This window comes from Coffea arabica, chromosome 6c, assembly GCF_036785885.1.
Source record: "Coffea arabica cultivar ET-39 chromosome 6c, Coffea Arabica ET-39 HiFi, whole genome shotgun sequence".
In the NCBI taxonomy this organism is placed as follows: Eukaryota; Viridiplantae; Streptophyta; class Magnoliopsida; order Gentianales; family Rubiaceae; genus Coffea; species Coffea arabica.
Genome location: NC_092320.1, coordinates 18,325,772 through 18,342,345, shown reverse-complemented (window position 1 = coordinate 18,342,345; position 16,574 = coordinate 18,325,772). Strand labels below are relative to the sequence as shown.

At 37.1% G+C, this 16,574-nt stretch overlaps 2 protein-coding genes and 1 non-coding gene across 3 annotated transcripts; 2 read left to right on the top strand and 1 right to left on the bottom strand.

Annotated features, from left to right (window-relative positions):
* The first annotated feature begins 1,541 nt into the window (after nt 1-1,541).
* Nucleotides 1,542-8,324, top strand: LOC113694554 (uncharacterized). Its single transcript, XM_027213386.2, has 11 exons — nt 1,542-2,009; nt 2,321-2,408; nt 4,335-4,426; nt 4,552-4,667; nt 4,878-4,993; nt 5,089-5,216; nt 5,316-5,402; nt 6,753-6,813; nt 7,000-7,040; nt 7,129-7,249; nt 7,818-8,324. The coding sequence occupies exons 1-11, from the start codon at nt 1,666-1,668 to the stop codon at nt 7,875-7,877; spliced, it is 1,254 nt and encodes a 417-aa protein (XP_027069187.1). The 5' UTR covers nt 1,542-1,665; the 3' UTR covers nt 7,878-8,324.
* Nucleotides 8,325-8,765: 441 nt separating this feature from the next.
* LOC113697654 (small nucleolar RNA U3) lies at nt 8,766-8,989 on the top strand. The gene has a single exon (XR_003449939.1). It is a non-coding gene; the product is annotated as a small nucleolar RNA U3 (small nucleolar RNA).
* A 1,753-nt stretch (nt 8,990-10,742) lies between these two features.
* On the bottom strand, nt 10,743-15,152 carry LOC113697333 (U4/U6 small nuclear ribonucleoprotein PRP4-like protein). The gene is made up of 6 exons (XM_027216912.2): nt 15,020-15,152; nt 13,411-14,333; nt 11,926-12,379; nt 11,596-11,793; nt 11,425-11,506; nt 10,743-11,004 (listed from the first exon to the last, which is right to left on the bottom strand). Exons 2-6 carry the CDS (start codon nt 14,316-14,318, stop codon nt 10,910-10,912), a joined length of 1,737 nt encoding a protein of 578 aa, XP_027072713.1. The 5' UTR covers nt 14,319-14,333; nt 15,020-15,152; the 3' UTR covers nt 10,743-10,909.
* Between the last annotated feature and the right edge of the window lie 1,422 nt (nt 15,153-16,574).

The window sequence follows — 16,574 nt, the reverse complement described above, 5'->3', positions numbered from 1 at the left end:
CCTCCCTCAAATCACTTCGTTGTTGGGAGTAGGAATTTGCCTAGTGTCCAGGCTAATAGAGTGAATATATAATTAGTAAACAGTGTAATTAGTAATTTATTATAAATTTATTAGTATAATTAATCAATAATTTGTCTTGGTATAAATGTATAATTATTAGTATAACTAATGATATTAAATATATTATTTTTATTTATTTATTTATTTTAGGCAGGTGAAAGGGTGGGAGTATACTCTCCGTTCCCTCACCCTATTTTTTAACTGGAGGAGAAAATGACCCCCTACCCAGTCCATCAACCTCCAGCGCACACTCGCCCCAATTACCATTCCTAGTTGGAAGAGGTTTTTGTGGTACTAAAGTTGGGATAGATTATGGCTTTTGACACGTGTAGATATGATAACTCCGCCTGACTAACTAATCTTTCTATCCCTCTTTCTCTTCACATGTGATAGATTAAATCACTTTCTATATTGGTTGTGGTTTGGAAAATATCATACAAAAACTTGTCTTTCATGCAAAAAGAGATGTTTAAAAAATCAATTATATATTTTAATTAATTAAAATTGTTTGATACAATCATCTTAATTGTTAATCCACATGTGCTTTCTAAAATTATATTTCAATCAAATTTGAAGTGTAATTTGCCAAAAAGGTAAAAAAAATATTTTTTTAATACAATTAAAAAAAATCTTGAGTTTTTTATCCACTGTCATTGTACAAAATTTTTATATTAGCAGGTTTAGATCATAGCACATAATATGAATTTAAATTTGAAATTCAAATCATGCACATATATAGCTTCTAGTGTAAAAAAATCGCGATAATATTAGTGCATAAAAAGTTAATATCTGAAAAAAAAAAATTTCCCATCTCCTCTTATATGATAGAAAGAGACAAAGACATTCTATCTAGCCTCCACCAAATTAGAGGGAAAAAAAAATGAATGCCATCAAAGTGAATGAAAAAAAAAAAATCAAAATATTTAACACCATTCATAATGATGTAAATTTTAAATCAAAATTAGCACAATCTATTTTCACAAAAAAAAGGCCAATTTTTTTTTTATATTGATTAAGCTTCTCCCAAGCCTCATAAATTCTACGTGTTTTTTGGTCAACTTAGTTTATAAGAGTGTGGATTTAGATTGTGAATTTAGCCTCACTCATATTAAATTTGTACTTTTTCACAACAAATATTGTAAAATCTACATAAATAACTCAGCGAAATTGGATAAAAGTTTATCTGCAGATGCCAAGCTCCATCCATCAAGGCAGCATCATACAACCTTGAAGTACTAAAATTTTTTCATTACATTGGAGAATTTATTTCATTGTACTAAAACTTTTTTTTCCATTACATTGGAGAATTGATTTCTCATTAGGTAAATAAATTTCTAATCTATTTTTTTTTCCTTAAAAAACAATCTTAAAGTTCAATCCTAATAGTAGATCAGATGCAAAATGCCATAGCCATCCCTCATCTTCCTAATAAATTTGTTCAAGTGTATTTGCCACGTCAGAATTAAGGTCCACATATGACAATATCATCCGACGTATACAATTCTCATTCGTCCAACCACCCAAGTAAACATCACCATATTCCACACTCAAACATATAGCAGGCTCAACAGAGAACGGGAAGAAAACACGGTAGAGACGGAGGCCATGACTGTCAGGAAACGAGCAGCAGTGCCGGGGCCAGCCCGACCCGCACCACCCGAACCAAATCCGACTCCCAAACCCGAAGACCAGCCGATCGCCGGCGCAAAATGGGGGGTCATCGTCGGTTGTTGGTTGGCTATTGCAGTACCTTATATCTACGCAATCTTGTACCATTACAAAATCGAATGGGAGCTGAAAAAGTCGATTTTGATTAATGCCGTTGTCAGCTTATTAGGGTTTGTATTAACCCTAGCTTTGATCCCTGTTGCTTCTAAGTACGTTTTGAGGAGGAATTTGTTCGGCTATGACATCAATAAGAAGGGTACCCCTCAGGGCTCCGTCAAAGTGTGAGTTTTTCTTTTTTTCTTTTTCCGATTTTTCCTGGTAATGTTTAGGTTTTTCCGTTTCTGAAATGTTTCTCTTCAGTTGCATTTTTATATGATTTTTACAAGTAAATTTTTGATAGGCAAGACTTGATTGATGAAGAACTGTGAATGTCTTGAAATAGCAGGAAGTTGATTCTGTTTTCGGCTAAATGTGGCTGAAATTTGTGTAGAACTGGGTATTATTATTCCAATGTTCGATAGTTCAGCTTGTTAGAATACTGAGCTTAAATTAAGTTGCAGGATTGATTCCGTGTTTGTTTAATGTTTTGCAGGCCTGAGTCGTTGGGAATCGTGGTTGGGATTGTATTTCTAGTATCAGCGATCTTATTTCAATTTGCCAATATCCCAGCAGATTCAAATGTGAGTGCATATAATTGATTATTACTCCTATGTTCATGCAACTTCAATCTTCTCTATACCTTTTTCGCAATAAACGTATCTCTTACAAGTGCATGAGATGTATCTTGAATTATTGTTGTTTCTGTGGTGATGAAGTGCACGAGGAAATTGGTTGTTGGTTAAGCTAAAACTTCTGAAGAGAAAAAAATTTGTTTATTGAGAAAATATTGGATTTTAGTTAGATAATGGATAGGATATAGGATGCGAGGTATATAGGTCATGGTATTTTATTCCTAACAAAAAGAAGAAGTGAGTGGAACTTTCTTAATGCATGAACCTAGTTTAGATGGGCATGGACCTTTTATTAGATAAGCAGAGCTGTTGACTAGTGAGGAAGCATTAGCATGTGTGGGCAGTGATAGTCAACTAATCTCAAAGCTTCACTTTTCAGGTGAATCCAAGGAAAAGTAGGATGACTTATAAACTGGTAAATAAACCTGTACATAATGCAGATATATGGAAGTGTACTTATATTCCTGAATGTAAAGTCATGTCGTCCAGGTTCAATCTGAGCAAGATGGTTAGCTGAATCCACCTACGTGTGAGATAATCTGAAACCAATCCAGAAGTATAACTGATTTGCAAAATTGTAACATGAATAAGCAATGTGCTTTTTGTACTCAAGCTTGAACTGTAATATTACATGGTGTGCGAGTCAAGTAAAAAATATTTAAGTATCCTGCTTTCTAGCACCCATTGGAGCTAAAATTAGTTATGAAATACCGTTATGATATCGCTAAACTTCTGACTGCTTCATTTTTAACCCTTTGTTGCATATATTTGGATTCATAGAATGTTGTGCATGATATGTGAGACTATCTTTTTCTTCTTTTTGGCTAGTCTGTTTAGGGTTCTGTATCACTACAGGCAGTGGAATTGCAGCATTATTGATGAGATAGACAAAGTAGGAGAAAAACCATGTTGGGAAGATAAGGTCAACCGAGACTTTATGGCCTTTGCATATCATAGAAAGGCCCCCCGGAGGGCGGGGGGGGGGGCAACAATGTAGTTTCAATGAGAGGAAATATTGGCCTTAGTTGTTTATAAGACTATACAATGTCAAATGGAGCTTGAGACAATGGAGTCAGTGATGTTTTATGTTTTGTTAATTACCTCAGTTGCTGATAGTTTATTCCATCTTTTGGTCTTGTAGCAAGTGCTAAAATCTCTTTTCCTACTTAATTAGGGCAAATTGTATTTGTCTTTTATTGATGGAAATATGCACATGGTTAAAACTTGCGTGTGTGGCGTACTTGCTATACTAAGTATGGGTGTTTCACAGTTCATTCTGAATGTTGAACTCTTTTCATTACCGGTTATGCCTCAAGCAAATTGAACTGGAATCTCTGCAACAGGACTTCTAGCATAGTTTAGATTGCTTACTAGGTTATGGATTCACTCTACATATCTTCCCTTAGCATCTAGCCAGGTTCTTGCACCTGTGCTGCTGCTTATGGGAGTACAACATTTCTTTTCATTTTTTTTGGGGCCACGACTTCTAAAGGCAATGTCTTCTCCTACTGAAATTCCTTGTATACTCAGAAGGAAACAGATACCTATGGATGTAATTTATGTTATCGTAACACCAGTGTCACAATAATAAGCCTTTCATCCTGAGCAAGTGATACCTCACTTCATATAAAACATATTGAAATGATGGTAATGAGCTTTGAACTTATTATTTTCAATGAAAAAATTGAAGCAAAAGGGGGAAAGGAAGCAGAATTTGGACGCAAGTTAGCTCCAGGGAATTTCGGCTGATTAATGTTTTGTGCCTAGTACTTAAAATTAGCTGTTTTAATGGCCTGTTTCTTGTTCATTGGGTAGTTTGGCTCTTGCTACCTTGCAGTAACTGGATTTCTGACAATTGGTATTTTTTTTGGATAGTGGCTTGTCGAATACAATGCAGCACTAGCATCTATTTGCTTCATGATCCTGCTTGGCTTCGTAGATGATGTCCTTGACATACCTTGGAGAGTGTGAGTTTTAAGTCATATAACGGCTTTTGTTGTTTGTATTTTTTTTTTCTGAATTTCTCTGTTTCACAGTCTTCCTGAAGTTATGTCCTGCATGCTTGTTTACTGTCATGTCATTTTGAAGACAGGAAATTGCTATTGCCATCTGTTGCAGCTCTGCCACTGCTAATGGCTTATGCTGGGCATACAACTATTATTATACCAAAGCCTCTCGTCCAATATTTTGGAGAGAATATTGATTTAGGTAATTTTTTCTGTAACATACCCTGCTACTCTGTGTTCTCAAATAGAAGAAGAAGCTCTCTTTTCTGGTTAATTGGCCTGGCTTTGTTATTTTCTCACTTGAAAAAAAGGTTACTGCATAACCCCATGCTGCAAACTGTAATTAGCAGGTGTAATTCTGTGGTAGATATCATTTGCAAAACCAAATTATCTAATATATAGTTGTGTACAGGATGGATCTATAAATTGTATATGGGACTTTTGGCTGTATTTTGCACAAATGCAATCAACATTCATGCTGGCATTAATGGCCTTGAAGTTGGACAGACAGTTGTTATAGCTTGTGCTGTAAGTGATTATTCTTTTTCATTTGGTAATTTGACTTTGCTCAACTGTGTATCGGCAGTTGGACCCAGAGCTAATGATAGTAATTATAATTACAGATCCTGGCACACAACATCATGCAAATTGGAGGTTCTAAAGATCCCGAGTATCAACAAGCCCATGCATTCTCAATATATCTTGTTCAACCATTAATTGCCACTTCACTGGCTTTGTTTTCCTTCAACTGGTACTGATACTTTTGTGCTTTGATTAGCAGTGTAATGTCGATTTTCATGTTTGTATATTCTAAATTTCTAATTCTTGTACTTTATATAATCTATTCCAGGAATCCTTCTTCTGTTTTTGTTGGTGATACATTTACATACTTTGCTGGAATGACAATGGCAGTTGTTGGCATTTTGGGCCATTTCAGGTGCGTATTTTCATTTACCTGGCCTGGCTATCAATATAACTCACTTTGAACAGCAAATTTGCTTTTGATTATTATCTGAAAGTCTGAAACTCTAAACATGAATTTGCTTCCTATCTGGCTTTTGGGCTTGTGCTCAACTTGGAAAGTGCATTTTATGAACTCCAAATACATTGAGTAAATCATGAGGATTTTCAACTTTAACTGAATTGAAATTTGAAATCAGTTTGGTGCCTGTACTTTTGAAGGAAAAAAATACTAAAGATTTTCTGAAATTGTAGGACTTACATATTAAAATACGTAGATAGAAATTTCAAGTTGGCTGACTATTTTATTCTTTACCCACCCGACTGCATCTATAAGCTCAGGCTTCTCCTGTTTTGGAAATTTAGTGTCTCTTTTGATTGAATAACAAGATATACTGGTTTTTGTTGTTAGCTTGCTCAAATTCAAGTTTCAAAATGAATTATATGAGTGGATAATTAGTGATTTACAGCTTTATTATGATCCTGGTGGATTATGAAATTGGTATAAGCCAAATATTGTCCTCCTCCACCGTCTAAAGTTTCTACAAATTCTCCTTATTCTATTTTGGTGCTGCTCCCAAAACTTGTGTCCTAAATTAACATGAATACCATTGTGCTTCCTGTTCTTTACTCATGCACATGTCATGCTTTAATCAGGTCTAGTTGTACATGTTATAAGAGATGCTAACACAGTCAAGATTTTAAGATGTTTAGTGATAGAATACAGTGCAGTATTAATGGTAATGTAAGGAAATTGATATTCAAAGTGGGATATGGTGTTCAGCCTACTCTTTTTCTTGCTTTTTTTTTTTTTTTATTTGAATCACAATTAATGATTAGTAATTTCATAGCTAAGATATACTGAGGATGCTGGCATTGATATGTGCAACTGTAAGCTTGATTATTCTTCAAATGAGGAATTGCTGAAAACTGGCCCAAGTAAACTTAAATATTTTGTATTGTCTATCCATTTGTAATTAGTTCTGTTCCATTACAAGTTACTAGATAATGTGATTGAGTGTTTGTAACCAAAAGCAAACAGGCCTAACCGTGTCAAATTTTTCGGTCATGTGTTCCATGTCAAGACCTACAGTTACTGAGACTGGAAGATGAAAGGTTATGGGAATTCTAACTTGCAAATTGTCATGGATTTACTGAAATTTGAAAATTTTCTGTAAATATTTTGTGCTGATAAATTTAGTTTTCTAGTGCAGATCTCATATGTATTCTGTCTTGGCTGTTACTTATGTGCTAATCAAGCTAAAGCTTGGTTAGCTAATTTATGGTATTAATTGGCTGATAAAATTATTTTTCGAATTTCTTTCAGTGAGACTCTGTTGATATTTTTTACTCCTCAAGTTTTAAACTTCTTGGCATCCCTCCCTCAGGTTCTCTCTCTCTCTCTCTTTCACACACACACACAAAAAAACACATGGGACACACACACCACACATGCAAGTGCATGCATATGGCCCTGCCCCTGGACCCCGAGGCCAATTGGCTCCAAAATGGAATGTGTTTTTTCGTGTTTGTTGATTAAGCAAGTCTGATCCCCTTCTCTTTCTTTGTATCAGCTAGCTGGTATCATATATTGTCCACGACATCGACTGCCTAGGTATGTTTCTTCAGTTAATGCAGGATTTGGCTTTGTGATTTTGTAAATTTTCTACTTTATTCCAGTTGTTTCTTTGAACTCCTTGCAGATTCGACCCTCAATCTGGCTTACTGACCGGGACAAAAGATGGTACTCTTGTGAATATATTCTTAAGACTATTTGGTAGAAGATCAGAAAGGTCGCTCTGCATCCTGCTACTTGTTTTCCAGGTAATTATATCCCCTTTCCTTATTTCCCAGCTGGAAACGAACTTTGGCAAACCTATTCTACTTCCAGTGATCATGTGATGTTTGAACTACCTAACAAAATTAAAACTTGATTTTACCAAGGCTCTGGCCGCTTACAAACATAATCTTCTTTTTCACACTAATTTAAAGGAAAAAGAAGAGGACGGATTTATGATCAGCTTATAGTTGAACTATGAGAATTGGTAGTGCTCCACTTGAATTCTTCAGCTTACATCAACAACTAAGATGGGAGCATTTCCTAATGCTGTCGTACTTGCTTCAGTCTGACGGGAATAATGGCCGTAGCTAAGAGAATAAAATTTTTTTGCCCTAACAGAAATGCTAGTGGCTAGAGAGTAGCAATTGAACCCACCAAGCCTGATATTTTCCCCTTTTTTATTTTTATTTTTCCTTTCCTCAATTTGGAAACACCTCCATGATACTGTTTTAAGTATTTGATGCATCTGTAGGTCTCATATATAATATGTTCCCAAATGCCGTACATTTTTTTTTCTTTTTTGTTCCGTGAAAAACTATATTTGTATCACAGGGGATATGTTGCTGCTTTTGTTTCTACTTGAGATATATCCTCACTGGCTGGTACAAGTAAGCTGTGAGGCAAGATGAATTTCACTGTGTGCGTGGAAATGAAAGAGGGGATGTTATTTCACTGTTTAATTCGGAAATTAAGCACTTTCTCCTGGGTAAACATGTCCTTGCTCGAGACCTGAATGTCATCTTGTTTTGGGGATGATCAAATTGTCTGAAGTGGAGAGCAGCGGCTGTACCTGCATATGAATATTGGGGAAGAGAGTCCAGGGGAATTTGCTGACAAATTGAAGACTTTACGAGCATGGACGTGTCGTACTCTTTCTCTTGTGGTTCAGTTTAGGACAACTTTTGCTCTTGGAATTGTCTCTTTCGATTACGCCTTTTTGGTTGCAATTTTGCCCAGTTGGTTGCCTGCTCGTAGTTAGATAATAACTCAGATTCTGAAAAATAGTGTATTTCTTTGTTGTACTCGAAATCTTCTAATTGTTGAGCATGCCTTACGAAATCCTGTTCTATTGAGAACACTCCCACCAAAGTCCTAATTTATTCTGAATTTAGGAGCATACTGCCTCAGAGTATTTTGGTGTGTTATTTCCTTCTGGTAACCGCTCTGTTCAGTAGTCCTATTTTCTGATCGAATATGAATAATTGCAACACATTTTCTGATGGACTAAAATCCAGAAATGTCAATACAATTGAATCTCCTACTACAAAGGAGGACCTGATCTTTTGGCCGAGTAAATCCCTTTTCCAGTGAGCCGCATGTGGATACTATCTTTTATGGTCAGCGGTAACCCATTATTCACCGGAAGGTAGTTGTATTGTTGGCCATAGTACCTGCTGTATATATGGAATGGAATGAATTTGACAACATGAGAATATCCCACATCGACGAATTGATTGAGCCATGCACCCTTTATATGTCTAGGACTGGAGCACAGAGGTCACGACCTTACTTGAACAGGATCTGTTCTATAGGCTCGTACCTCTGTGTCCTTGAGTTCTAAGGAGACAGGAAACCAAGTCTGGTGGATGAAATATGACTGCTTGACCAGAGTGTGATTAACAGCTCTTGCAGCTCCGATTGTCGGGTTGCAAGTGCAGTAGAGGATCGTTCCTAGTCCGTGCTTTGCCATGGATTAGGGTGGCCTTGCAGTTGTCTGACAGACCTTCCCCCTCAATTCTTTTTTCCCTTGCAGATTGAATCTAGGGACTTTTCTGGAAGTATACTGATAATTAATCATAGTTTATTGATAATGGTGAAACCATAATTTCCTTCTTGACCTAGACCCCAAAATTTCGACTACAATTTATATTTCTATACAATATGTACATATGCACACGGGATGGAATCCGCTTCTCACAATAGGATTTGATCGAACAAAAATGTAGGAGTCAAATTGAAGCCAGCAATTGCAAATTCACTCCTGGCTATGCTTTAGTCCTACTAGTAGTAGATGAAAACTCTCAAATTAATACTCTCAAATATTTAATTTTTATTAAATACAAAACCTACCAGTTTCTCTTCCGTAAAAATATTAATGTAATACTCTTTCAATTTTAGTTACAAACATTTATGTATTTAATATAAATTAAATAATTCAGAATAAAATACCCATAAAGAGCCGATACTTTACTCATCTAATGGATGAATGTCATAAAGAATTAATATTTTATGGGCCATTTATTTTTTTAAAAATATTTAATTTATATTAAATAGATAACCTACGGATTTTCTTTTTATAAGAATATTACTGTAACACTTTTTGAATTTTACTTACAAACATTGATATATTTATCATAAATTAAATGTCTGAAAGTAAAATATCCATAAAGAGCCGGTACTTTAAATGGGTAATGCGTATTTGCCCATAAACTACGCCCCTTAAAATTTATTAATTGTTAATTGATTTGTAGTACTTTGTCATTCATTGGACATATAGCACAAAGGGCAAATCTGGTACAAAATTCTAATTTCACCCCATAAAACATTAATATTTTAATCATTTTGGACTGAATTTGCAAAGGATTAGTAAGTTCAGGGGAGCTCAGTGCAATTTTTCAAACCATAGGAGAGGTCAGTGCAAGTGTCAGAAACCTCAAGGGAGGTTTCTGCAATTATCCCTTTATGTTTCCATACAATATATGTACATATGCAAACGGGATGGAATCCGCTTCTCACAATAGGTTCAACTAATTTGATCGAACAAAAATGGAGGAGTCCAACTGAAAGCCAGCAATTGCAAATTCACTCCTGGCTAAGCTTTTAGTCCTTACTAGTAGTAGATGAAAAGTCACAAACAACAAATAAAATTTTTTTTTTTAAAAAAGGGAGTGTTTGCATGCCCAAAAGCAAAGCAGTGAGTAGAAATTCGCTTCAAAATTGAAAACAAGAAACAAGGAACAAAGAGTAAATAGAGAAACGAACTCAATAGTGCTAATTATCCTCAAAATCCAAGAAATTTGACTACAAAAATGGTTTGATTGTATATTCGGCCTAAAACTTGGTTGGTAGAGATTCATGAAGAAGTAATAATCTCCGGGACTAGGATTGATCAACATCAATAACAAAATACCAAGCTAGGATAAAAAAACAATGAACAAAATTCCAACTAATGTAGCCCATTTACTGGATTCTCACTTCATTCTCCTTTTTTTTTTAAAAAAATAAAAGTAAAAAGAAAAAGAAAAAGAAAGCACTCTACGTTACTCTCTCTCATGAGTAATGACTGATGATTTGCTACTTTCCCTTTTAACCTGCATTTAAATTTATTGTGCTCACACCCGAGTTACCATTTTTCAGTTTCTTTGTTGGCTTTTCATTAACTAGGTAAAATTATGGGAGCAGGAGGCTTTAACCATGCCAGGCCATATTCTGCTCCATTTTTTAATTAACCATGATTCAAAGAGTTAATTGCAATGCTTGGACAAAAACATTAGATGACAAAATTGATTGCTTCAGGATAAAAACACGTATATCAAGCATGTTTAAAGGGCAAGAGAGCCCCTATTAGCCAATGTACGTCTAAATATGCAGCCCAAGCTTCCACATTAACAGCAGCACATGCTTTGCTCATTCCACCATCTCAATCAATCGACATCCATCGTCTTCTCTTTCTCACTGTTTCTTCCAGACCAAAGCTTAATGGTGCGATCATGTGAAACGGTTGCAATATATTGTCCATCTGCAATATATAAATCTGATCAATTAGTTATCCATTCACAGAATTGAAGAAGTTTCACGCTTTATCTACCACAAGATACACATCATCTCAAATGCTCAGAAATGCATTCACCATTCAATATTGACATTTGATTGACAGACAGCAAGCCTCAATTTCCAACAACAGTAATATTTTAGGAATTGCAACTTCATACATGCTCCCTAAGGCACAAACTGAACGGACATGAAAAAGAGCGAGCTAACACCTCATGGCTCCAAGCTAAATTTGCACGGGTTTTAAAAAAAAAAACACACAAAACTTGAAGACAAATCTATCCAAAGTCTGAAAATCACCCAAGATTGTGCAAGATCTCCATATGTATGTAAGGAGAGCAAGAGAAGAAAGATCAAAATTGCAGAACTGAACGCAAGATTCCTTTACCTCCTACGACATCCAGTGACGTCACCTTAGCTTCATGCCCAGACAGTGTCTTGATGGGCTTAAAATCTCTTGATGACCACACCTAGTGGCATAAATCAGAAATCAGAGATAAATGCAAACAGGAAAAAAGGCCCAAAAGATACAACTGAATTGGACATAAAGAGAGTATACCTTAGCCGTAGTATCATATGAACCTGTAACCAAAAAGTACCCTTCTTGAGGTTCAAATTTTACTTGAGATATAAGGTTGGAGTGAGCAGGTATTATGTATAGAGATTTTCTCTTCCTCAAGTCCCATATTCTGCAAGTATTATCTTCACCACCTGAGGCCAAATGATAACCATTTGGAGAAAAACTGACACCAAGAACCTGCAAAAATGAAAGTAGAAAATCCTCTGATTAACACTTGCACCCAATTCTCTTTTAAATGTCAGGAGTAAAAGCAGGAAAAAAAAGGGGGTTGGGGGGGAACCAATAATATCAAGGCAGAAATAGTCTCACAGGCTTAACATGGCCTTCCAGGGCAAGAATGCTTCTTCCAGACCTCAAGTCCCAAACCCGAATAAGCGCATCCAGTCCACATGATGCTGCCAAGGAACCATCATTCTGAAAGGAGATTCCATACACACTCCTACTGTGACCTTCTTGGAGGAGTAACTCTTCACCAGTCTCCACATTCCATAATCTCCAAGTCTTGTCAAAGCTAGCTGTTCCCAAGTACTTTCCAGATGGATGGAATGCAATACGTGCGAGGCGATCCAGATGGCCCTTGTATGTGTTCAAAAGAGATCCTTCTTTGTTCCACAATTTGGCAGTCCTGTCAGCAGAAGCTGTTGCCAATTGGTCTCCGGTGGGAGAAAATGCCACATCTGTAGCTCGTTCTGTATGTCCCTTCAAGGTTGACACCTTCTTTACCTCAGGCATGCTCCATGTCCTTGCAACTCCACTTAGACAACTGAAGTGATTGTGCAAAAGGATGGAACAGAAATCAACAGACACTCTTTTGAGTGTATAGAATATCAGTAATATAACAGCATTTGGACATGAAAATACAGTGAAGTCGAAGATGCATGCAGTAAGAACAATCATATAATCCAAAAAGTTCAGCTCTAACAGGCAGTTGGAACTGGATAGACATCGTGAGCCAAACCAAAACAGAAGTAATTATTGACTGCAAAGACCTAAACTCTCAATTTCAATGAAACAGATTGCAAACCTACAGGCTTCAGGATACTCTTAGTGCTATGAAAATACAAACATGTACATGTATGTGCCCATGAATGTGTGGGTGTTACTGACTGTGTCTAGCCTATAGATATCTGGTACCTAGTAAAGCCTTAGCCACGAAATGGATCTGGTTTACATTTAAAACAATGATATATCATGACAGACAAAAATATGCACAGACTGGCTCATATCAGTGCAGCCAATGTAAATACCCGTGCAAAAAATTTCCTCAATTTTTTTTTGTCAAACTAAAAAATTTCCTCAATAGACCTCATCTAATGATGGTCACTACTAAAAAATAACATTATAATGATTCATTCAACAGTTGACATAGCAAATGAGCATTGGTTACTATAAGTTTCTCACACGTATTGGTGATTATATATTTTCAGAAACAAGTCCAGCTTTATTTAACATGAAATTCTCTTTCATAACCATATCAGTATGCTTGCCATGGTGCAAGTATACTCTATATATCTACCATTTTGATCCTAGTACTAAAATGAGGCAACAATACCCCTACTGTTACTACATTCAGCCTCAACCAATTAAGATTTCAAAACTTAAATCTTAGATTAAAATGAATTCCAAATCATGCAAGCTATGAAAGTTAATACACCAGAGACACGAGATCTCAGTGGAACACAAAAAACACAAAGTTTAACCAACAATCATATACAACCAACTAGCACGCATGGCTGTACATGCACGTGGACGTGTGTGCATGTGTGCACGCACATGAGAGAGAGAGAGAGGTACCAGGTGGCAAGCATCTTTCCATCACATGAAAAGGAGCAACCTGAAAGGGGCCTGTCATCTCCAATTTCACTGCATTCAAGTACCAGGTTCCCTGCCTGCTTCAACGCCCAATCTATTTCAGCATCCAAGTCTTCATCAGGATCATCTCTTTTTCTCCTTGCACGGTGAAGACGCAAAGCTGCCTTTACAATAGAATACTTAGCAATGTCTACTCGAGCATCAAGAAGCGCTTTTGACCCTTCAGTGTAGAAGGGATATTCAATATCTTCCTCAAGTCCCTCCCCTTGTGTAGCAGAACCAGAAGCTTCTTCATCCTCATGAGCCTTCATCAGCCTCTCCAACTGACCCTCTGAATCAAGCTTTGCCATAAGGTTCCGCAAACGTTCCCGTCTTTCCATCTCCCTCTCTCCAAACAGGGTAATAGGCTCACCAAGCCGGCGAAGACGAGCTCGAACAGCCATGTCATTTGTAGGCACAGCCAGAGCAGCAGCACGTCGCTTCATCAGAAGTTCCTGCATGGCTTTCTCCTGCCGTTCTCTAACCAGTCTGCTTTCTTCTGAAATCTCATATTCAGCAGATGCCCCAGTAGTACCACGACTGGGTCCTGCTTCATCCTCATCGGAATCAGATCCGCTCCCCCTAGTCTCTCCATTTTGTGCCACCGGCGGTCTTAATACAGGAGGACGAACAGGGATAGGCGCCAATGGTCGTGGAATTGGAGGCACAATTGGTCCTGAAGCAATACTAGGAATAACAGGAGGAGGTGGAATTGTAGGTGGTACACTAGCAGTGACTGGTTGAAGAGAAATTCCGCCAACTCCAGATACCACGGTCTGATTACCATCAGCTTCTACGGTCATAGGCTCTGTAACTGAAGTTGAAACACTATTCTCCTCGTCTACTTCCATTGCTCACCACAGGAACTACAGCGAAAAAAAAAGGCAACCCAATGAACGTAAATACGTGAAAATCTTTTCATACGCAACCTTGTATCTACAAAGAGCTGCCCAGCATTCCATTTTTATCATTTTCTTTTGGCAGCATTTCATTTTTATCTGTTTTGATGTCATATGGCGAATCAAAAATCCAAATTGAGTGAGTCAAGTACCAAGTCCCTATAAAAACCCAATGAAACATTCTAAGACACAAACACAAGTCTACCAGGCTACATAAAAGTACCAGATCAGTTTTCAACATTAACATATCCTCAAAACCATAAATAACCTTACCATCTTCTACATGCTGAATTCCCTTAAAAAAATAAATAATTAGTCAATCCAACACAAAACAAGAAACATTGATAAATTAACCCTTTCAGCTCAAGAAAGCACAGTTCTAAATGAAATGCATCATCGTTTTTTTTAATAAAAATCCTAAGAAGCAGAGCTAGAAACTTAAGCAAATTTTCTCTATAATTTCTCCTAAATTAACAGAAGGTTAAATAAACCCAAAAAGACCACAAAAAAAAAACACACACACACACACACACACACACACACACAAAAGGATAAAAAGGAATAGGGTTTTTGCTCAACGGAAGAGAAACAATAAAATGGAGTTGAAACCAGAAGAAATGAATTCCAGTCAAAATCGAAATAGAGAACTTTACCTAGGGTTTTTAGCAGACTTGTTCAGTTCGAGATTGAGAACGACAGTAGAGCGAGAAAGCGCGAGATTTCTTTCAATTTTTATTTAATTTAAAGAAGACAAAAAAACTGCAGATACAGGAAGCTTCAAAAAAATGTAAGAGGCTAACATCTCGCATGGGCCTGACATATGGGCTGCGAAAAAACTACAAAATAGCAAGTAAGCCCAAACAAAACAGAATTGAATTAAATCCACAGAATTGAGAAATCTCATTGTTGAAAAAAAAAAAGAGCAAATTATCCGGTTGGCCATTAAACTTTTGTAATCGTCGAGTTTTGGTCACTCAATTATTAAAAGTCTGGTTTTGGCCACTAAAATATATAAAGTTAAGACGCGAGGCCATTCTGTTAGATTTAGCCGTTAAGTTCGCCGATCTGTCTGTCCGCACGATTTCCAATACAAAAGGCATGGTCAATTTAGGAAGTTCAACACTGGCCATCCTCTTAAACAACTTCATCTCCTCTCCGACAGAGGAGATCTGACTCTGATTCCCCTATGGCAGAAGAAACGTCAGCCTCTGATTCCCATATGGCAGATCTGACTTGCATGACTGGTAACAAAACATGTACTAGTTTAGGAGCAGTTGGGAGTGCTTCAAGAGTCATGCTTTGTGATATTTGCTGCAGTGAACCTGGTTTCTGCCGAGATTGTTGTTGTATTCTTTGTTGTAAGACCGTAAGTTCATCTTATGGTGGGTATAGTTATATTAGGTGCCAAGCATTACTAAATGGTTATGCTTGTGGTCATGTTACCCATTTAAACTGTGGTCCCCGAGCTTATATGGCTGGTATAGTTGGGGGGACTATTGGTTTGGATGCAGAGTACTATTGCAGGCGCTATGATTCAAGGTTGCAGGCGCTGGTATAGTTGTAGAAGAACAAAATTACATACCTCTCCCTTCAAGTACTTCGAGTACTTTGTTCTCTGTTGAGGAAAAAAGGGGGAAAGAGAAGGTCAGGCATGCATTTGGGTAGATAAATTCCATGGATCTGATTTCCAGAGTTTCTAATTACATTCAAGTTTTTTGAGATAAAGGTCCACCACCCAAACAAAATATAGGTTGGGGCATCCATCTGCAGATGTCTCCTCTGCCAAGTGAGAAAGAAGGAAATGTTTTAAGGTCTAGAAGCAAGGGACTGATTGGGTTGCCTATACATAGGGGGACGGGACTTAACAACTGCACCTGGCAAGGGAAGTAGATATCTATTTTGCTTACACAGATCAGTACTGAACTGGAATACCATCCTCGCTCATCACCTGTTATTTCAGGAAGCAAGAAGGTATCTTTGATTACCTACCTTCGACCAATAATGCATACTTCCGATTCAAGGTTGGATCTTGTTTCACATGTCAGAAAACTTCTAAAGACCTGTGAATCTATAGACTCTCGAGATGACATTGAAATGATTCTGAGTGTTGGAGAGGAGATGAAGTTGTGTAAGAGGATGGCCAGTGTTGAACTTCCTAAATTGACCCTGCCTTTTGTCTTGAAAATCGCACGGACAGACAGATCAGCA

Excerpts from the sequence above, each read along its gene's own strand:
- LOC113694554 (XM_027213386.2), top strand. The coding sequence starts at position 1,666 with ATGACTGTCAGGAAACGAGCAGCAGTGCCGGGGCCAGCCCGACCCGCA. Across the intron at positions 5,217-5,315 it reads GCTTTGTTTTCCTTCAACTG|GAATCCTTCTTCTGTTTTTG; the intron begins GTACTGATACTT and ends AATCTATTCCAG. Across the intron at positions 7,041-7,128 it reads CCACGACATCGACTGCCTAG|ATTCGACCCTCAATCTGGCT; the intron begins GTATGTTTCTTC and ends AACTCCTTGCAG.
- LOC113697333 (XM_027216912.2), bottom strand. The coding sequence starts at position 14,318 with ATGGAAGTAGACGAGGAGAATAGTGTTTCAACTTCAGTTACAGAGCCT. Across the intron at positions 11,794-11,925 it reads TGGAAGGCCATGTTAAGCCT|GTTCTTGGTGTCAGTTTTTC; the intron begins GTGAGACTATTT and ends TCATTTTTGCAG. Across the intron at positions 11,005-11,424 it reads GTCACTGGATGTCGTAGGAG|ATGGACAATATATTGCAACC; the intron begins GTAAAGGAATCT and ends TATATATTGCAG.